Raw genomic sequence first — 22,670 nt, forward strand, 5'->3', positions numbered from 1 at the left:
AACCAGTTTAAAATCATGTATAATAAAATTGAGGTAAAACACGATGACTGCATTCCGGATTTTCAACAACTAGTTTGTCTTAAAAGGCGTCATGATGACTGATTACATTCACCCGTTCCCGCTCATTTGGCGCCAGCTGCTGCTGGCTACCTGATTGGTTCCCCGTCCTACTTAAGCTCAGTCCTTTCACTCGCCTGTTGTCAGTCCGTCAGCGAACCTCTATTTTTCACAAGGCAAGCATTTTTTTTACTCTGACTCCTGTCGGTCCCGTTTTTTTACCCGTTTTCCACCTGTCCGTTCCTGATTTCCTCATTAGCCTCCTGCTACGACCCGTTTTTTTTTTTTTTTACCCCGTCCATGTTTTAATCTCCTGTACTGGCTAACGACCCGTTTTTTTGACCCCGACCACGTTCTGATCTCCTGTCCCAGCTAACGACCTGTTTTTCCATCTACGCTACAATCTCCCGCTCCGGAAAATCCATTTCCGCAATCGGAACACGTTCCGATTCTGTGAGCAGCTTGCTTCCCGCGTCCAGCGACCACGGATCGTGGGCGCTGCCTTTCCTCTATATCTCAATAAACTTGTGATTAACGTTACGCATCTTGGTCCTACTTCCATTCTGGTCGTGACAATAGGGAGTAGACCCCTCACATTTATGCAGAGATTTAGTTATAATGTTTAATAGAACAACACCCAAAAAAAATCACATTGACACAATGAAAAGAAGTATGTGAACAAATGCCATGCCTTACTGGAAAGATATCTTCTGGTCTGATAAGACAAAGAATAATTTGTTTGGTGTGAAGCATGTGTGGGGGCAACCAGGTGACGAGTGAATACATGTTTGTGTCGTGCCTCAAGTCAAGTATGGAGTTGGCAAGGTCATGGCTTGGGGCTGCGTGAGTGCAACTGGAATTGGGAGTTGCATTTTATTAAGGGAAGCACAAACTGAAGCATGTATTGTGAACAACTGGAGCAGAGAATGATCCCCTCCCTACAGAAACTGGGTCTCGGGGCAATGTTCCAGCCTGACATTGACCCCAAATACACTTCTAAGATGACCAAGACTTTTCTGAAGGGGCTACGGGTAAAGGGGATCGACTGGCCAAGCATCTCTTCAGATCTAAACCCAATAGAACATCTTGGGGTATCCTAAAATGAAAGGTGGAGAAGCATAAGATCTTGAAAATCCCCCAGCTTTGTCATGTTGTCATGGAGGAGTGGAAGAGCATTACAGTGAAAATTTGTGATCCATGGCCAGGAGGATTAAAGTAGTACTGCAAAATCATGGTGGCCACACAACATATTCAACTTCAGGAACCTTTACTTAAGGGTGTACTCACTTTTGTTACAGGGGGATTTAGCTACTAATGGCCATATTTTGAGTTTATTGAGGAGAAAAATAAATTCACACTGCTACATGAGCTTTAAAGAGACTACCTATCATTGTGTCAAAGTGATGTTTCTTCAGTGTTGTTCAATTAAACATGATGAAATCTACACACTTTTGTGACATACTTTATTTCCCTCACTTGTCTTCCTTATGCGGATTTCTCACTGATTGACTCAATAGTCAATTCAACCAGTTAAAATAATGCAAACTGTTACATAATACCATAGTAATAAGGAATCTATACCGTTCCAGTATATTTCAAAGCTCCACTCAAGCATTACACGAACAGTACAAACAAACCAAATAAAAGCCTTTGTAAAAAATATAAACCTTTTAATTAAACCCATGAATAAAAAAAATCTCTGAAAAAAACAACCTTAAACCTTTCCCGAAATATCTAGCATCATCACACAAAATAGTCTTTCTAGAACAGACCGCTATCATCATATTTGGCCGCTGAAATACTTCAGTGTTTATCAACGAGTTTTTCTATATGTGGAGCAATGTGCAAAAGTGAACGAGATTTATATCAGCAGCTGCAGGCAGTTAGCTCTTTTCCACTTTAGACTCGGATTCGAAACATGCCTTGGTTTAACTGAAGGCGGAACAGACGACAGTTGGCGATCCGAAGCGCGGCGCATGTTGTTTTGGAGAGGTCGCTAGGGAGCATGGGCTTGGTCCGATGCCAGGTTCCCGTACTGCGACGGAACTCGCGGATGTAGTCAAAACTGGTACCTGGGTGCCAAAAAGAGCACTGGGAGGATTACAAAGCTGCTCTGGAAAATCTTAGTACAGTGGAACCTCGGTTTTCGAACGCCTTTCAGTTCGGACAAATCGGTGTTCGACCAAAAATTTTGAGAAATTCTTGCTTCGCTGTTCGGTCAAAAAAATCGGAGTTTGAACGCCGGTACGCTAGGGTGCGATGCTGAGCGGCGTACGGGTGTTTTAGCCCCTAATTATGCCTCCGAAGAAGGTCGGTGCAAGCAGGACAGGTGAAAAAAGACAAGTTGTTCGTCCAACTATTGCCTTTAAGAAAGACATAATAGCTAAAAATGAAAGAGGTGTACGAATTTCCGATCTTGCTAGTGAATACAGCATGGCTAAATATACTATCAGTACGATAGTAAAGAATAAGGAGGCTGTGAAATCGAGTGATGCGGCTAAGGAAGTTAGCGCTATAAGCAAGCAACTGCCGCAAGTTTTGGAAGAGGTTGAAAAGCTTTTGAGGATTTTTCTCTCCCCATCGTCCACCACAAAGGTAAGAAATCCTATTCATAATCCTTTTTTTATTTTTACACGTTCATGTTAGCGTAATCTTTCGTACGGAAGATTACGCTAACGCGAACGTACGATTAGCCTGGGTTAGCTTGATGTTTACGTTCATGTTAAACATTCAGGGTGTTGGAACGGATTAAAACGATTTTGCATTACTTTTAATGGTTAAAACGATTTTCGGTGATCGACTAAATCGGTTTTCGAACAGGGTTCTGGAACGGATTATGGTCGAGAACCGAGGTTCCACTGTATTCCTGATTGCATTTCACTGACCAGTGTCTAGGTCTCCAACGACATAAATGCTGCCTCCGATGGGAACGGCACCGTAGACGAATGATGAGCTTGTCTGGATACACAGGTTTTGTTCGTCGAGGAACATCCACCTGGATGTAACAATGTCCGGTTAGGGGCGAGTTCAGACTGTCTTGTGACTGACATGCACCTCAAAAGCAGTCATATCAAATGAGCACCTCCAGACAGATGATTTTAGATATGGGAGATTTATCAGGAGCTAAAATCTTGCCCAACGTTTGATGAAAATTTCTAGTAATGAGCATTCCCAGAAACTACCACGAGCGACCGTTTGATACCATTAACCATCAGCTCGTCCAACACTTCCCACAAGCAAATGCCTGATTCCGTGCACCTGTTTATATATGGCAGCAAGTTTGTTTTTATTGTATTGCACCTCCTTTTTTTTTACCTTAGCCATGAGATCCGAGGAGGGAAATGGTAAAGTGTGTCCTGACAAAAAAGTAGAATGTCAATTTAAACGAAGCAGGAAACAATAGACAAAAATGAGTGTGGTGTTCGTGTGAGTGACCTGGCCAAGGAGCAGTGTTCCCTCTAAGCTGCGCGCGTGCGCAATTGCGCACTGCTCGCACATTCTCAGCGCACAAGAAAATCTAGCCAGCGCACAAAAATGAGGGCTCAAAATTACTAATTAAGAAGCGACTTAAGTCAAAGTTACAGTGCATGAAGGTAAAAATACACGGGTTCCCCTGACGTTGTGTCCTAAATGAGGTATTTTGAAGTCGAGTCGAAGTAAACAGAAGTTGAGTAAAGTTAGTAGAGTTTGTCGAGAACCGGCTTCTTCGGCTCGGCTCACTAAAAGGAACCGGCTCTTTCGGGTCCTAAACGGCTCTTCAGGTTGTTTTTGCTTCTTTAATCCCTACATGACCAAGTACTATGTAAAACTATGCACAAATGACTTAAAGGAAGGGGGCAATAGAACAAAAAAGAAAAAAAACACCAAAATGAAAAAGTAGTGAAAAGCTGAGAAAAAAAGAAACAAAAGGAAGAGAAAAAAAGAAGGAAAAATTTAGAAAAAAGCCAGAAAAAAAGAAAAGAAAGAAATGTAGGAAAAAAGTAAATAGAGAACAAAAAGAAAAAAAGTAACAGCTCGGAAAAAATAAACACAATGAGATTTTTTTTAAAGGAATTTTTTAAAAAAGTAGAAAAAAACCACGGAAAAAGAAGAAAAAGTTTGTTTTGCATTCAAATAATTTCCAATTATATAGAATAGAAGAATAGAATAGAATATACCTTTATTGTCATTGCTACAAATGGGCTAACATATTGTGACAACGAAATTGGGTATGACACTCCAGTTTTACACATTCATAGTGAGGTATGAGCAAGAAGATAAAGGAACAGAGAAGATAATGTTATAAGTCAAGTGAATCTTGTTGCCAACATTGTACTTCCACTAAAAATGTGATTAAGTACAGTTCTGTATCTTACAACCAACTAAATAAGCCCCAAAAATGTTAATATTATGCGACAAAATACATCAGAAAATAAAAAGAAATGGATATCTTGTGAAAGAATTGTAAGAACAAACGACGTTTGGAGGCCGTACAACCTTTGCAATAGGACATGAGTCAATTCATTCAAAAGAGAAAAATAATTTTGCATTGCCAGAAACTCAGCAAAATATAACTTGATGTCAAGTTTTGGACATGTTTGATAATGAATTATCTTGCCACACTTGGGATTATGGTTGCTCACTGTTGTTTCAAGCGTTGCTCACCGACTTTGTGTGAACGCTCAGACCCGTGGAAAATTACAGGGAACATTGCCAAGAAGTACGATCTGTTAAAATCTTCTATTTGTATAGAAATATGTCATCAAGGCTATAAAACAGACCAGAGGGAGTGACTGTCCCTTTAATATTGCAAACCACTATTCATGACGAAATGGAGAGACTTTTGTTATTTTCGTTACACGATAAGAAGCTAGCGGGAGATACCGTCATGGAGAGCAGAAGTCGCTGTCTATCTACAAGGACCTACAACTTGAGGCAGTGTCGGGTCCTACTACGATGAATTTTAAGGCAAGCCATGGCTGGTTTAAGAAATTCAAGAAGAGTACTGGCTCTGTTACTCTGTGGTTTGGCATGAGGAAGCAGTGAGTGTAGCAGCGGAAGAGCTTTTTGCAAAATGGCTTAATTAAAACCAAAGAAAGAAAATAAAAACAGTATGTTGTAAAAATCATTGTGTGTACGTTCATTTAAAGTGACAGTACCGTATTTTCCGCACTATAAGGCGCACATAAAATCTGATTTTTAAAAAAAAAAAAGCTGACTATGCGCCTTATAATCCGGTGCGCCTTATATATGGATCAATATTGAATTGCAAGGTCTCGCAACTAACAGAAGCAGCCACCGACTCCATTTTTCGCGTAGAAGAAGTGCGCTGTGCATACTAGGAAATATCAAACAACGATTCTCTTTTATTTGTGCGTTTGTATAAAAACCCTGAAATGGCTCCTATTAAGAGACACGCTTACAACGCAGAGTTTAAACTCAAGGCGATCAGTCACGCAGTAGAACACGGGAATAGAGCAGCAGCGAGAGAGTTCAACATTAATGAATCGATGGCCGAGTAAGGAAGACTAAACAAAGTTTCCGTGGCAATAAACCGAGATGTCCACAGTTAGAGGACACACTTGAACAGTGGGTTGTTGAACAAAGAGCAGCAAGTAGAAGTGTCAGTACAATAACTATTCGAATGAAGGCAACAGCGCTGGCACGGGAACTTAACATTAATGAATTCAGAGGTGGTCCTACTTGGTGTGTGTTTACGTTTTACATTTTACAGTTATTATGTTATTGCTTTATTGTTATTGTTTTGCACTTGTTGTTTTTGCACATTACGAGTGTCACTATATTGCAATTGCACTAACGATTAATTAACCATAACAGTATCAGACGTTTTTTTGCGTGTTGACTAAATGGAGGAAAAGTAAAAAGTTATGCCTTGCTGTTGTTCAAAGATGTTAAAGATGTGTCACGAAAATGCTTTACCTCAGAGAAAATAATAAAACAGCTGTTTATTCAATTTGGGAGTGAATGGAGTTGTGGAAAGCTTGTTTGTTATCTATTATCTGACTGTTTTGTTGACATTCCCTTTAGCGCGGCACCATCTAATGGTTGCATAACGTAACTACATCCTCTACTGTAGCCAAGTCAAGTCAAGTCACATTTATTTATATAGCCCTTAATCACAAAAATGTCTCGAAGGACTGCACAGGATTACAATTACATAATTGCACAATTACCTGATCTTAAACCAGCATGCCCTTATAGCGCCTTATAACGCGGTGCGCCTTATGTATGGAAAAGGTTTTAAAATATATCATTCATTGAAGGTGCGCCTTATAACACGGTGCGCCTTATAGTGCGGAAAATACGGTAACTTTAATTTTAACTGTAAAGTAAGTGCTTGCATTTCATCAACAGTCTCTCATTCTCTGTCAAGCACCCCCCAACCCTAACCCTAACCACCCTCCCACTAAGCATAGACCTCTATTGTGACGATTCCATCCATGGTAAGTGTATGAGTACAGTACGGTAGGTATAAATTAAGGACCCAAATAAAAGCTTGCGACAGAGTGAATGGGAAAAAACGGAACCACAAAGTACCTCCTCATTTCATCATGGTAGAATTCAGATTTGCAGGTCATCATATGACGTTGCTGTGGGTTCTCGTTCTCTTGACTTCTCACCCCGCCAAACACATAGAGCTCCTTACTGATGCCACAAGCCACGGATCCAAACCTAACCGAAATATTACAGTCTTGAAGTCACATGGGGTGAAAATCATCAATTCAGAGCAATCATCAAACACAGTTTTGGAGCAGGACTTCTGATGGTTGGAAAATGATTAATGTTTCCAAAAGTCAAACGTACAAAAATTGGAAAAACTGAAACTTTGGCAACTAAGCTGAGTTTCTTTACTGTTGTGCAATAGTAGAACATAGAAAGATATGAGTTGATTGTGGAGTCTTTTAAAATTAAAAACATTTAAAATAAAAACAAAGATAGGCAAAACAATAATATTATAATGAAAGTTTCTTCTTCATTTAGCAGTTGAATACCAGACACAAAGCTAGATGTCTACCTTCTCTCCTTGAGCGGACACAGGCCTGTCCACTGCTGAGTTTTGGGGTCAAAGCATTCAACAGAGTCGAAAAGTTTTCCGTAGGAGCCCCCACCCATGGCGTAGATCTTCTTGTTCATGGAGGCATAGCAACCCACCTGGGGGCAATGACAAAAAAAACTGTGCCCCAAAAGCTGACAACATAAACAAAGTACATGAACCAATATTCCCCTATTTACAAGATCTCTCATATTATGCTGAGACCAGAAAGCGGTCTTTTTATCAATGTGCATACCTTAGACTCAACACACATCCTTCCTTTGTAAGATTTGAAATGTAATGCTGGTGTTGTAGTGATTCTCTCCAAAGGGTGCATATGTAGTTGAAGGGAAGTATGCGACAGAATAACATAAGAAGAAAAAAACTGCTTTTTGGACACAAGCATCAGAGAATACCTATTTCATAGATTCTATAATCTCTGGATTCACAGCAACCATAGCCCCTTATATATTAAAACCAGACATGGGACCAAGTCACACATGTGCAAGTCTCAAGTAAGTCTCAAGTCTTCACCTTCAAGTCCCAAGTAAGTCCCAAGTATTTTTTTCTTGGGCAAGTCAAGTCACAAGTCAAGTCCCGAGTCTTAGATTGCCAAGTCCAAGTCAAGTCACAAGTCATAAAAACAGCGACTCGAGTCGACTCGAGTCCAAGTCACTAAGTCTCAAGTCCCCATGTCTGATTAAAACACCCCAATTGTGGTGCCAACATGATCTTTCTATTCATGCTTTATATTTCGCTTCAACTCTGTGTTTTAAAAGAGTCTGAACTCTTTGAGCAGTTAACCAAGAGGCTTACATGCATTTTTACACAGTGAAGACATTTTGCCTCAGGCTCACATTACACTTTTGTGGGCTATGACCTGGTTTTAGAGTTTAGGTTTGAATTACAAAATTAAGTTAGGTTATGAATGTAATTAGTCAATTAGTTGTGGTGGGTAAGGTGAGGAACTAGGAAATGGATGACGTCAATGGATGTTCACACAAAGATGCGTGTGTGTTATGCCCCCACAATGTCACTTTCAAAGACACTTAGTGGTGGTAATTTGGGTTATAAATGTTTTGTGGTCTATTCTAAACCTCATTTCTTGCCATAGCTAGCTCAGGGTGTGTGTTTGAGACAGCAGGAAATATCAGTATAAAAGCTCATGGCCAACAAACTACTAACAGAAGCAGGCTCCAAGCTTAATTTCAACATTGAAAACACCGGTACCCCACAAGGATGTGTTTTATCACCTTGTCTTTATTCCATATTTACGTATGATTGCAAATCCATTGATGATAACAATCTAGTTGTGAAATTTGCTGACGACACTACTGTTTCTGGTTACATTATGAACAATGACGAGAGCGCATACAGACGGCAGGTGGATAACATCGTGGAATGGTGCAATGGAAATGATTTGATATTGAATTTGGACAAAACCAAAGAAATGATTATTGACTTTCGGACGAAAAACAAAAACCAGAAGGAATTTTTACTTATCAATGGTAAAAGAGTCAAGCAGGTGGAACATTTCAAACTTCTCGGGACTTTTATTTCAGAAGATCTAAGCTGGGCACTGAACTCGGAGAAAATTCTAAAGAAGGCACGCCAAAGAACTTTCTTCCTAAGGAAGTTGAACTCCTACGATGTTCATCAGGATATCCTAGTCAATTTTTATCGTGCGATTATTGAAAGTGTTTTAGCAAATTCTATTATTGTTTGGTTTGGTCGAATCACAAAGAAAGATCTGTCGAAGTTCAATTCTGTAATCCGCACAGCGGAAAAGATTGTGGGCACCGGTTTGCCATCCCTGGAATCTATATATAATGATAGAGTTTTGAAACGTACCTCAAATATTCTTAAGGATGAGAGTCATCCTGGTAATGATCATTTTCATCTATTACGGAGCGGTAGACGCTTGAAGTCATTCAGGGGTACTAAAAGGTTTACAAACAGTTTTTACCCGAGTGCTGTCCGAATCTTTAATAATTGTAAATTGTAATTTCTGTTTTTCGTTTTATATTCTGAATGTCGAATGTTGTTAAATTTTTAAATTCTTACTGAGCCGAGACAACGAGACAATTTCCGATGATTTTTATGTGAAGATTATTGGTTGAACAAACTAACTATACTTGAAAAACTTGTAAGATCTAAACCTGTAAGATCTTTCGATTCATATGAATTAGGCATATGAATACTTCACATAATATACTTCTATATTTTCTGAATTTGTTTATACAGCTACATAGCCATTAAAATTGTATTTAGATAAATACTGAATATAAAATGTTTGTTTGGGTTGATGTTACAGTTTGGTCCTTCACTTAAAAGGCTACCAGGGTACCCCCTAAAGATAGCTAAGGTGCCTGTGAACCTGTTGTGAAAATATCTCACCAGTGCATTGTGATTTTCCAGTAAAATTATTTTTAAATTGGTTGACTGAGTCTATCAGTAATAACATAGTAACAACATTACATGATAAAATGTTATTTTAGGAAACACATCAATCTGGAGACCCTTGTGCTAAGCTAACCAGAAGAAAGCAAGGGTAAAATAGCGCATGTGTTAAACGAGAATTTGTCAGGCCTTGAACACAAATGGGACTATTGGATGAGTGGAAGAAAACGTGTGTGTGTGTGTGTGTGTTTCTGTGTGTATAGAATATGTAAGATATCGTCGCTTGCCATGTGAAAAATAGTTATCATCAAATTTGTTTTTGTTTTTTTCCGAAGGATGCAAAAATACTATTATACTCCTCAAAATCTATTTGGCCGATATATTATTTTTCATGAAAGCAATGATACATTTAAAATGGGCAGATTTAGAAAACAATTACTATTTAAAACATTTTTGAATAAACCATTGATGGACGACATAGTTAATGAGCAAACAAAAACAAATATTGAAAGATTTATTTTTTTGCATGACAGCAATTTCTTGGAAGTGGGGAAAACCTCGAGTATTCATAGAAAATACACAGTAAGAAGACATACACACTGAAAAGCGTGAGATGAGTTTCAAATCCACTGAGAGAAAAACAGCACACGGAACAATCAAGGTAGCATCGTTTCCTAAATATTCTTAAACCCCTTTTAAAGATTTACCTTGTTGCACCATTTTGAGAAGAAAAAAAGTACTCATCCATGTCGTAAGGATGTTAGGCTTATTCCCTTATTTTTAATTTGCTAAGTCACATGTTGTAAGTTCATGTAAGGGTTTAAGATGTTTTACCTTGCGGATCATGGTCATACTTGTCTGCATCTTCCAGGTATTGAAGTGCGGGTCGAATACTTCCACGGTAGTCAGTTCACTTTCTGCATTCTCTCCACCAAGTACATAAATGAGACCATCTAGCTCCACCACACCGAAGTTCTGGCGAGTCTGTGCAAATATATATGTAATGATACATTTGAGACCTCGCCTGAAAAGTCTCGTAGAGAACAACGTGACACAACTACAACACGATATCATTATTCTACATGTTATTGTCTGCAACTGTGTAAGAAATCAATTAAAACCTCTTGTTTTTCATATTCTGAAAAATCCAAAAAAGGCCCTTCACTTCACAAGCACGGGAAATTAAAGTAAGGAAATGTATAATCTATCTATTTATCTACCTACCTACCTATCCTGGTCATATCCCTTGAGAGGGGTGACCGACAGCAAGACAAACACATACACAAAAACAAAGAAAAGAAAAAAGGAAAATGTAGCAAAAAACACAATAAATTTGACAATGGCCAACCCAAATGCCCAAATACCCAAACAAGTTAAACACCTCGGAACCCAAGTTGGTTGTTCTTCTGCCCTCCAGATGAAACAGGACACAAGAAAGTGGCCATGTCACTCGGGTCAGGGTGACATGACACACACTTCTGTTCAACAACAGGGCCCGACAGCTTTCAGTGGTTTACCCCTGCCGTATCATAGAGGTGCCTTGCCCATCCCTTAGAACGCGTCCCAACATCCCACTATCCTTTCACAACACCTCTCCACTCATTCCTATCACCAACAAGAGCTCTACCTTCCACTACATTTAGACCTCTTTCCTCCAGAGCACTCATAACACCATCCATCCATGTCAATCACGGCCTTCCTCTTGGCCTCCTTCCATTGACTTCTGTTCTGTAGATCCTCTTTAACATTGGCTCCTCATCCATCCTCTCCATGTGTCCAAACCAACCTGAGTATTCTCATATCCACACGCTTGCTCAGTTCCACTACTACTCCAGTTCTGTCTCTCACAATTTCATTTCTCAATCCATACAATCTTGTCACTCCTAACATATTTCTCAAACACTTCATCTCAAAAACATTTAAATGTATAAGCTGGCGATCATATTTTGAAAACATAAAACAAAGAACAATTAAGTGGCTGGATTTTTTTTGTCTTCTTCACTTGTCTTAAACCCTAATAATGTCACAATCACCCGGATCGGGAACACCTGTGTTCAGGATTTGGCGCCAACAGCCAGGACAGCTGATTGGCGCACCCTGTACATTTAAATCCCCAGCTTCCGGTAACACTTTGTCCGATTGTACTATGCGATCTGTTGCCATCTGCTCAGAAAGCCCGTACCTCCGACTCTTTGCCTGCCTCCTGTTTTTCTACCCGATCTCCGTTGCCGACCCGTTTCCGAATTTGCCTACGACCTGCCCTGCCCTGCCCTGCCCGCCTGACTCCTGATCTCTTATCCGAACACAACGACGCCCTTCTTCTCCAGCCCCAACCAACAACACGACGACTACGCCTGTCCACGACCATTCCCGCCAAGCCTTCAGCCGCCTGTCAAGTCTCGACAATCCGTCAAACAACGGATCGAAGATTCACGTCTTGTCATTCCTTCCTTCCAATAAAAACCAAGAAACAAGTGCAAGTGATCTCAGTTTTCCTTCCGTCCCGCCTGACAAATAAATGTAGTTCTGAATTCATGGAAATGCCATAGAGGTGTTGCTGAGTATACTGGTGAGGGTTTATGAGTCTGTGTAATGACAGACTATTTCACGGCGCCAATATCATAAACCACATGTTGCAGTCACAACACTTTACAGGTGTGCATTAGGGATAAAAGTGAAGGGTGAGTTCAATGTGTGCTCCTCCACTTCTGAGCATTGGCTAGTGGTTATAATCATAAAATTATTATTAGGCCTTTAAATATCTTTATGTTATGCCAGTTGTGATTCAGTTGTGATTGGATCCTGCCTTGACACCCTATACAGTGAATACATTTTTCTTATTACCTGACACCAATTAAACATTTAAAATAAATTAAGGACGACATGCTACTAACTTTTATTTGCTATTTTTTTAACACGGCGGCTTTGAATACAGACTATTTAGGGTTGTTTTTCATGGTGGTACTGAAGAAAACATCGAGCTGCTCGTTTTCACTATGCATGCGCTCTAAATACAAAACACACTGGTGATGCGTAGAAACATTTTACACCCTTTTAGAGGAGAAATCAGTCAATGTTTTGCCAAGATTCTTTATGTAATAAAGGAGCAAAACTGAAGAATTAACAGTACTCTATCAAATATTTACAACCTACTCACGTTATTCCAACGTTTCCACCATCAAATCAAGTCCTATATTTGTACATCAAATTTGAACATCAGGGGAAGTTATCAATCAAAACCGCTAGACTTCTCTTTTCGTAATATCAAAGTCATTGTCAGGTTGTTGAGTTTATTTTAATCCTTGAGGTGGCGCCCTACTCCAAGGCCACCAAGCTCCAATCACATCAAAACAAATGTATTGGCAATAAGAAGACCAGGTGACTTGAGCCATGTATACTTTGTGAGAAAAACGAAAAGGGTATGGGAGGGGTATGGAAGGGGTAGAGTGGAGTTCAGCTGGAAGGTGCTGCCGATCATTCGTCTAGCGCCTCCTTGAATTGCTTGGTGGTTGGCTTGTTGACGACCTCTTGTGGCAAGGCGTTCTAAGGCCCAGCAACACAAAAGGACGCCTTTCGCCGGTTCAGCCAAAACCGTGTCAGCTGCATTTTCTGGGAGGGGCAGCGTAAGGGTTTATGAGTCTCTGCGGTTGAGGTGTGAAGAAAAGCTTTCGCGGGAGATCCATGTTGCGATTGATGATATTGTAGGCCAGGATTAGGTTGCTAGGAGCTCTCTAGGAGAATACCACGAGCCTTGACTGTCGCATGGATCCAATGCAATGGGGGTTGAAGGATGATACAATAAGGATGCCAAGGTCTTTCGCTTGGTTCCCCTCTAGTAGGAGCAAGATATCAGGCTCTAAATCTAGAGGCCTGATTGGTGGGGACCCGATCGCCAGATGGTTACATTTGTCAACGTTGAAACGTAAATCCCAGAGGTTCGACCATCTCCAGACTTGGTGAAAGCATCAATAAAGGTCTTTGAAGTTGCTCTTGGGAGCAAAAATCTTGACATCACCGGCGAAGAGAAAAACTCTTTGGGTAATACGCTCCAGCAGCTCATTCACAAACATTAGGAAGAGCAGGGGGCCGTTCACCAAACCTTGAGGCACCCCACTCAGAGCTGGTAGTGTTAAGATCTGTCTAACGCTATAGAATTCTACCACACAATATAAGTGCAGCTTGAATCATCTTGACTTGAGAAAAAGAGGATCGGTACACCACATGCTGTGCATTTGGGACTATTGACACTAGTACTAGTACCAAAAGGAGCTAATGCTAAACGCAATGTCAGCCAAGCTACCCACATTAGCAATAATAATAAGTACCTGAGCCTCATTTCCACAGACAATATCTCCTTTTTTCTAACTCAGTGCTACTCAATATAATTATTGCCATCAAACCTACTGAGTACTGCTAGTAGCAAATGCAAGCGTCAACATTAACGGCATGCACACTCTCTCCACTTTTGGTGAATAGCATTAGTAGCACAATTAAAAAGGTTAATGCCATTAAAAAATGATTACGTTAACGCCATTAATGTGTTTAAATGACACAACTAAATACCGGTATATTTGATCCTAAAATAAAATACTAATTAACTACTTTAATTATCTTCACATTTTTTTTTATAAAATCCTAAACTAACCCTAAATTGTTTCTGTTTAATACAACAAATAGACAAAAAGAAAAAAAACATGCTTGGTAGATTACAGTTAAAAAGAAATAAATGAAAAAGACCCTTCAATTATTCTCTATCTGGCTTCTCATGGAATACGTTTGGATACCTCTGAAATAAATACAGTAATTAATTGTAATTATTTTTCAGTCCCTAAAGTACATAATAGATTTTACCATTTTGTGAATCACTGTGCTGCATTACCATCTTATTCAAAACATGGCAAAATAACAGTAAAGGAAATGGTGTTCTGTTTGACATTCTTATGACCAGGCAACCCATGTCACATGATTTCTTGTGACGCACTTAAACTAAAACCTGTTCTAGTGTTTTGAAGTGCAGTCATGCATTCTAGCTGCTGCTGTGAAATTACATTAAGCCAAATATTGATTACACAGATAATCGTGATCATTTTGCTCGGGATAATCTTCAAAGGTGTGTAACATCCATCCATTCATTATCTGCACCGCTTATCCTCAGTAGGGTCGCGAAGGTGCTGGAGCCACTCTGAACTAATTGCCAGCCAGTCACAGGGCAGGTTTGTAACATTTTATCAGTAATTGATGAGATGTCAAGTCAAGTCAAGTCAAGTCACATTTATTTATATAGCCCTTAATCACAAAAATGTCTCAAAGGACTGCACAATGAAGGAATTGGTCAAGAGATTACCTGTAACATTGTGGTTATGGGACTCCATGTATTGGAATCTGGGTCGTACTTCTCACAGGTGTCCAGGACAACGTTATTCTCATCGGTCCCACCCATCACAAATAGACATCCCTCTAAAACAAATTAAAAAAACAAAATTAGTATAAACCCTACGAGGTTTACCCCAAATATTATGACCTCAGAGAGAATATTGTGTACTGTACTTTTCCAAAATTTCCACTTTTGTGTACCAACCCAGTAGTTTTATTGGGTCGGACTACCATATTTTCTGGACAACAAGGCGAACCTGAAAACCCAAATTTAGACAGAAATTTGAAAGCGCGTCTTATAACCCGGTGCACCTAATATACCGCAGAATACGGCAGAAGAGATTGGTTAAGCATACAGTAATTATTGGTATGTGTAATCATACAAGATTTTACGGTAATACCATACTTGAGCAACAATTAATCAGATCTGGGGCGGCAGTAGCTCAGGAGGTAGAGCGCTCGTCTTGGGACCAAGGGATCCCAGTTCGAATCCCGGCTCGTCCGTGTTACATGTCGAAGTGTCCTTGGGTAAGACACTGAACCCCTAATACCCCCAATAAGCAGGTTAGCGTCTTACATGGCTGCAATACAATGCCGCTATTGGGAAATGTGGAGCACATTGTAAAGCGCTTTGGGAAGTCATTGACTTGAAAAGCGCTATATAAATGCAGATCATTTCATTTCATCGATAAACATCGCTGATCTAAATTGCAAAATATTGTATGCAACGGGAATCAAACCCAAGTAGTGGCGTATAGAGTGCCGATATGTTACCATTAGTCCACCGCATTGGATTTTAACTCATTACCACACTACTTTTACTCCCACTAGTTTATGTAATGCATTAAAAGGTTAAACCGTCTTGCCACTTGTTCACTTGTGCATCAATAACCTCTTGATTAAATATGTATGCGTACGTTAAAGAGCTTGCATAGTATTTTGCTGAAAAACTTTTCTCCATTCTCTAACATTCATTGGTGAGGATTCGCATAGTGAATTCTGATAGGTCAAACAGTCTCTCTGCCTCTTCACCAACGAATTTTAGAGAACAGAGAAAACAGAAAGTCTTTCAACACAAAAACGATACAATTTTTTTTTTACGTACACATACATAATAAACTGAGAAGGTACCGACGCACAAGTGAAAAAGTGAAGAGACTGTTTAAGCTATCACAATGCAAATCAGTGTTGGGGCAAAGTAAGTAAAAATACTATGATGATAAGATAAGGTATAATGCCTTTTTGTATGTCATCTGTACCGGTGTTGCTCTTGTGGAAACGTGTCGGCCTTCTTGGGTTTGATTCCCATTGCACAAAATGTTTTGCGGATTAAGTTAGCGGCACATATTAATGCATTGCACGGAAGTTCTTACTGTCGTTTTAATTTCATGCGCGTTATATTTTGGTGAGCCTTATGTATGAAACATTTATGACGATTGGACTATATTTGGGAGTGCGCCTTAAAATCCGGTGCGCCTTATAGGGCAGAAAATATATCACACATTTTATGATGACCTAATATTGAACTAAAGTTAAATCTAATGCCATTACATACCAGCAGAGACCACCCCATGACCCATACGAGCAATACTCATAGGCTGCAGATCAATCCAAGATTGACGGTTGGTGTCATAGAGTGGACACATACAGCGGGTCATAGCAGTAGGTTTTCTGGTCCTGCATGGAACAAATATTTTTGTGATCACCAAAATTCAACTTTTACAAACTCAAAGTCCTGCAGATTAAATTTAAATGGAGGAAGCCCAAATTCACTTAAAAATGGCTAAGCAGTAGTGGTTAAAAGGGGTGAATTGGGCGTTTAGAAGCAGGTTGAAATTTTATATTTATGATTTGAATTATCTCCCTGGTTTCCTTGCAAGTTCAAAATCCATTGATGTCTTCTCTCACCTCTCGTTTTGAGTGTCTACTAAACTTTAAATTTTATCACAAAGTCAACAGCAATAAAATGATGACAAAATGTTCATAAAGTCACAAAGTTTAATCTAAGCATGAAAGAAGCATAGCTAAAATAACATTGATAGACTGTGCTTGTGAAAATCATGTTGGCCCTAAAATATACTTTATTTTAGAAACATAAAAGCTTGCCTAAACTAACTTTGATAAACTGATGAAAAATGTTGGTTTGACTTAAAATATTGTCATGGATAAAATGGGTGTATGACATGGCCAGGTGTGGTTGTACTTTTGAGCATGTAAAACAGTGAATCATAGTGAATAAAAGGACTAGTCATAGGAAGAGAAGAACATAAAATAGCATTGTTTGCAGATTAAATATTGATATGTTTAACTCAACCCAACAACAATTTTCCGAGATTGATGGAACTCCCAGAAATTGATAGTAAAGGAGAGATACAGTATAAATTGGAAAAGCAAATCAATAGAATATTCAGGGGTAAAACTTGTGAAAAAATTGGACGAGTTATTTGATATCAACTATATAAAATTGAATAAAGAAATTAGGAGGGATCTTAAAAAATGGCCGAATATAGTAATAGATATGAGTTCAAGAAAAGAGGTAGTTAAAAAGAGTGTCTTGCCAAAGCTCTTGTACTATTTCAAGATCCTTTCAGTGCTGGTTCCCAGATCACTATCAATTGAATGGCATAAGTGGATATCCAGGTTTATTTGGGGTGGGACATAAAACAGAATTCGATACAAGATTCGATATTGTTACTTTGATGAATTTGTTTTTTTACCACTAGGAGGCGTGAAATATTACATAAGAATACATATGAACAGAGCTTACATTCAGAGGTGTTATCATTGTAGTCCAATCAGCCATGGTTGGAATCCTCCTGGGCCTTTGACATTTTTTTGCTGTACTTTAGTTTATTTTTTTGCTGAAGATTCTATTTGTTGTTTTTGCATTTTAGGGCCACTTAATATATCAAATTAAACGTTGTTACCACCAAAGGGCGATGATTTCTATAACTATGATTAGATCAATGTCCATCTTACCTACGATCCTCTCCGCCAACAACAACAATGCACTCAGAGTAGCCCCGAGGCTTGAAAGCAGCAAGAAGAGCTTCGCCTTGCAGCTGACTTTCGCTTAGTACTAGCTGACAGTGCTCTCTAATCACCTCCCTCATCAGCGGCTCTCCCAAGGCCTAAGGGTGATATGAAGATGTGCGCACAAGTTAAAACCTGGCCTGGCATGCAATATCTGGTTAAATGTGCAGACCCGGGTTTCTATATAACTTAACACACATGGATAGGCTGTTTTAGTACCTGTTCTCTCAGATAGCTTACATCCAAGCCTTCCAACCACACCGAGGACATCACTTTCTTCATATGCACCTGCGATTTCACAACAAAGAGATGAGGCTAAATCTTTCAAATAGAAGTCCACACATTGCTTTTTTTCCTTTTTTTAAATTAAATAAAATATATATATGTTTTAAAACATTGAGGATGTCCTATCCTTAAACTTTAAAAATAATACTACATTAGAACCCCGATCAGGCCTACCTACAGATTTAATACATCTTGAGAGACAATGCTGGGAGAAGCACAAGAGAAAATTCAACTGCTTCACGTCAATCAATGACCGGCAGTTCAAATCCAGCTACCGGACTTCCTGAGTGGAGTTTGTATGTCCTCCCCGTGCTAGCATGGGTTTCCTCTGGGCACTCCGGTTTCCTCCCACATTCCAAAGACATGCATTTCAGGTGGATTGGCCGGGCCAAATTGTCCCTAGGTGTGAATAGGCGAGCAAGTTGTCTGTCCCTGTGTGCCCTGCGATTGGCTGGCAACCAGTTCAGGGTGTCCCCTGCCCACTGCGCGACCCTACTGAGGGTAAGCGGTGCAGCTAATTAGATGAGATTATTTATATATATATATATATATATATATATATATATATAAATAAAGTCACGAAGGCGCTATACAAAGCAATACGATTGCACACACACATATGGTGCATGGATATGTCGCGCTTTAGGGCGTAAGCTCATACCTGTCAACCTGTACGTTTTGCAGTACAAAGTACGTTTATTATGCATTTTAAGACGTGTACGACGTAAAAGAAAATCTGTATGGAGAAACGCAAATTTGTCACTTATGGGTACCATCCGTTAAACACCGACTATCACGAAACGGCAAATCAATCAAGTCTAGCGAGTTCGCCGCGGTAGCCTCTATCTCGGTATCGTTTTTTTCGTTGCAAACGAAGCGAGCAGTTTGATGCTACTGTGCGCATGCGTCAGCTGCCTGGGGATTTCCCATCATGCATCATTCTGAATTATTTTGTATTTTGTAAGGGAAAATACGACACTTTGTACGGGCATGGAGCCGTGGAGGTTGACAGGTATGTAAGCTGATTTTGTAACCTACAAGATGTAATAAAAAAGGCTAAGGGGAGGGCCTTTATAACTGGTTGGAATTTCATATCCAAAGTTTTAACTATCGCCTGTTCTCATTAAAAGTTCAAAAGCCATTTCTTTTTTTCTCCTTATTTTGAGTGTCTACTAAACTATAAACTTATCACCAGGTCAAACATGAGTGGACACATACCCTTCGAGCATCGGGATCGTGGCCTAACCATCGAACGGCTGCCTCCAGCACGTGCTTTTCGTTACCGACGTTAAGCTTCTCCTCGGCCAGTACCTCGCAGAGTTGTTCGGGAGGTAACTCCCTGAACTCTTCTGTGACTGCCACGTCACGAAAATGAGTGTGCAAGTACTCCGTAGCAGCGTAGTGGACGTGGTGCAAGCAGTAATGGAGGGAGAAAACTCGGATGCCAATGCAGTTCTCTGCTGTGATGCAACTTTCCAGGAACTGACAACACAGCAACTTGAGCTCCGTCATAAGGAGCAGGTCAGATGCTTGCACCATGTCCTGGATGGTGGCTTCACTCAACGTGATCTGTATAGAAAAGTCATGCAGACGGTTAAAAAAAAACACACACACTACAACGATTAGTCAACGTTGTCAACAAAAATCGACAATAGAAACAGTCGACAATGAATTCCATTGTCAAATATTGTCGCCAAGGATGTTTTTCCAACAGAGTAAGCAATTTTACATGATTATAATCTCTGCTGAGATTCACACAAGCACAATTGCGTCTCGAGCTGTGACGTAAAAAAAGAGAAATTACAGCGTCACCAACTCGTATGCATACCAAAACTTCTAAAGTCCTTGAGTATTTTACCCTGGATACGCCCATTAAAAAGACTACTTGCAAAGTTTGCAGAGTAGACATTGCGCATCATGGCGTAGCTCAGTGACTCAAGAAGATTAAAAGAGCACGGCGGACAGTTGAAAGAACTCTTACTCGCTTTGGCAAAATTCAATTAATATTCAAGCCAATACGCTTTCGATGACATGAATTGTACATTTTATAGGCATACATTTGGCTATAAAAAAGAGCTTGACCGTAATGCCGGACTGTACCTGACAAATGTATTTTAAATTAAATGCATGAAGGATAAACATAAATTTTGAAAATAATTGAAAACTACAATTGTCAGTTGTTAAAGTCGTTTGATTTCAAACTGTTGAGAATAATTAGGTACTGTTGTGACAGATTTTGCAGTTAACCTCTCAGTACACTTTGGAAAATGCACACATTTTTTTGTTTACCCTTCTACTGCTACTAATAAGCTTAATGAGTTATTGGTTTAAAGGGATAAAAACGTTTCCTTGATCTTCATTTATCTACCTGCCTCTAACAAATGGACAAGGTTTATTCATGGATCTATGTCTCTAGTGACTGAGCACTTTGCCTAATTGGTTTTAGATTTGTATTTGATTTTTGTACGAATCCACAATATGTTCAATAAAAGATGGATTTTTCATTGTATCCCTTTTCTCGTGTTTTATATAATTCCCTGTATAATTAAATCAACTTAATGCTACACTTAAGAATTGTTTTTTTATCCGATTATACGACTAATTGTTTCAGTAGTTGTTGAGTAGTCCACTATTAAAATGGTCGTTAGTTTCATCCCTAACCCACACAAATCCTGAGTTCTACGACGCTGCAGCACTCACTTCACCACTGAAGACATAGTCCAGAATCTGTTTCATGATAGGCATGGGGACCCCCTGTAGCTCAATCCTGTACATCGACCCATCTTCTTTAGGAGGATTATAATTTAGTTTGGTCCTGGATTGAAAACGTTCACAAGACAAATCATTTGCAAGCCACACTTTAAGAGCTACCATTAGTGTATTAAAACTACAATGTCTCACAAATTTTGTCTTACCGAATATAAGGGCTGGCTGCCGCTAGGATGTTTTTCTGCACAGGGAGCTCCTCACCATCCACCACCAGCAGCGCATCGTGGAAGCTTTGCTCTTGCCAGAAGGTTCGAAGAACTCTGAGTAGGTTCTGGGAATGCTGAGGGTCGGATACCCTTGACCCAGGATCGCCGGATACGGAATCTGGCATACTTGGCCTTGACAAAGTCTGGTTGTGTGTTCTTAATTCTTGTTTATAAACGAAAAATAATGAAGAACTTAATGGCAGACAGTACAATTGATAACTTAAGGAAATGAAAAGTTTAAACATATGTATGTACAATACACATCAAGATGGAACTTTCCCTGATAGAATTAGGTTATACACACACTTTAAGAAATAAAATGACAAATAAATTGTTCAGTAGCTGGTGTAAGATTATTTTGTATTTTGTAAGGGCGGCAGTAGCTCAGGAAGTAGGTCTTGGGATCAAGGGATCCAAGTTCGAATCCCGACTTGTCCGTGTTACATGTCGAAGTGTCCTTGGGTAAGACACTGAACCCCAAATACCCCCAATAATCAGGCTAGCGTCTTACATGGCTGTAATACAAGGCCGCTACTGGGAAATGTGGAGCACATTGTAAAGCGCTTAGGGAAGTCATTGACTTGAAAAGCGCTATATAAATGCAGATGATTTCATTTCATTTCATAAAACTGATTGTCGTGACAAAAATCAAATGATAAGCATAGCTTCATTGGCAGTGTTGGCAATAGCACAGATTCATTTGCATTATCAAACACTGACAAACAACAGATTTCAGCAAAGAAGAACAGTGTGGATATCATGTACTTTTTTGTTTTGGGGTTTGTGTCTGGGGTATTGAGGGTGTTATAAGTTACATTTGTAGCTTGTTCTGTGCATGATAAGAAACCTTACTTGCAAAAAAAAACGGTTTAATACAACGATACTTTCAGATACTAATACACTCAAATCCGAAAGTTAGTAGAATATTTAACTGAGGGAATCTGGCCATTTTCTAGTTAGTTTCGCATAGTAAAATATGTATTTTTCCATGACTCGTTAGAAAAAGTGACACAAGTATTAAGAAATGAAATTCACACAAAAGCATTGGCCACGTTGTGATGTACTGAAACTCAGCATTTTTCAAACAAGTAATCTATTTATTGTACGTTTTCTTGCGGTTGTCCCAAATATGCAATACCGTTTTTAAGAGAATCAAAATGCGATCATAACATAACATACCTCACCTCAAGAATGAAGAGACAGGTGACTTGTTCTTTAGGGTGCAGTCTCTGTGTTATTACCTAACGACATTTTAGTCAGCACACATCGCTTCACACTGTTTTGTCAAAATCCAAAACATGGCTTGTGCTGCATTCGCGTTCAAAGGAAATCGCGCAATTAAATTGTATTCAAATTAAAACCTCTGCGGAAAAAAATGATGTGTGTATTCCAAACAGGCTCTTACTAATTTTAAAAGGCACCACATTTTCTATAAATGGCTGAACTTCCTGAAACAAGTAGTTTATTTTATAAACAATGGCGTGAGTTACAAAAATTTGGATGTACCTGAACAC

At 39.4% G+C, this 22,670-nt stretch overlaps 1 protein-coding gene across 2 annotated transcripts; it reads right to left on the minus strand.

Moving 5' to 3' along the window:
- Positions 1-1,706: 1,706 nt before the first annotated feature.
- gan (gigaxonin) lies at positions 1,707-22,459 on the minus strand. Of its 2 annotated transcripts, none has more exons than XM_088339222.1 (13): positions 22,341-22,459; positions 21,097-21,319; positions 20,882-20,996; positions 19,400-19,750; positions 18,116-18,184; positions 17,843-17,994; positions 16,419-16,540; positions 14,835-14,947; positions 10,325-10,474; positions 7,073-7,209; positions 6,595-6,729; positions 2,943-3,052; positions 1,707-2,129 (listed from the first exon to the last, which is right to left on the minus strand). In XM_088339222.1, exons 2-13 carry the CDS (start codon positions 21,279-21,281, stop codon positions 1,957-1,959), a joined length of 1,812 nt encoding a protein of 603 aa, XP_088195348.1. In that variant the 5' UTR covers positions 21,282-21,319; positions 22,341-22,459; the 3' UTR covers positions 1,707-1,956. The 2 variants fall into 2 exon arrangements, with proteins under 2 accessions (XP_088195348.1, XP_088195350.1); XM_088339224.1 differs by having other exon boundaries at positions 22,336-22,459.
- Positions 22,460-22,670: the final 211 nt, after the last annotated feature.

The sequence above is a fragment of the Urocampus carinirostris genome, chromosome 7, assembly GCF_059441175.1.
Source record: "Urocampus carinirostris isolate Australia breed hairy pipefish chromosome 7, RoL_Ucar_1.0, whole genome shotgun sequence".
Taxonomy (NCBI): domain Eukaryota; kingdom Metazoa; phylum Chordata; class Actinopteri; order Syngnathiformes; family Syngnathidae; genus Urocampus; species Urocampus carinirostris.

Bases quoted from the DNA above. Each gene is read 5' to 3' on its own strand.
- gan (XM_088339222.1), bottom strand. From the start codon at position 21,281: ATGCCAGATTCCGTATCCGGCGATCCTGGGTCAAGGGTATCCGACCCT. The intron at 19,751-20,881 runs GTGAGTGCTGCA...TTTTCTATACAG, and splicing joins ACTATGTCTTCAGTGGTGAA to ATCACGTTGAGTGAAGCCAC. The intron at 2,130-2,942 runs GTCAGTGAAATG...TTTGGCACCCAG, and splicing joins CGTTGGAGACCTAGACACTG to GTACCAGTTTTGACTACATC.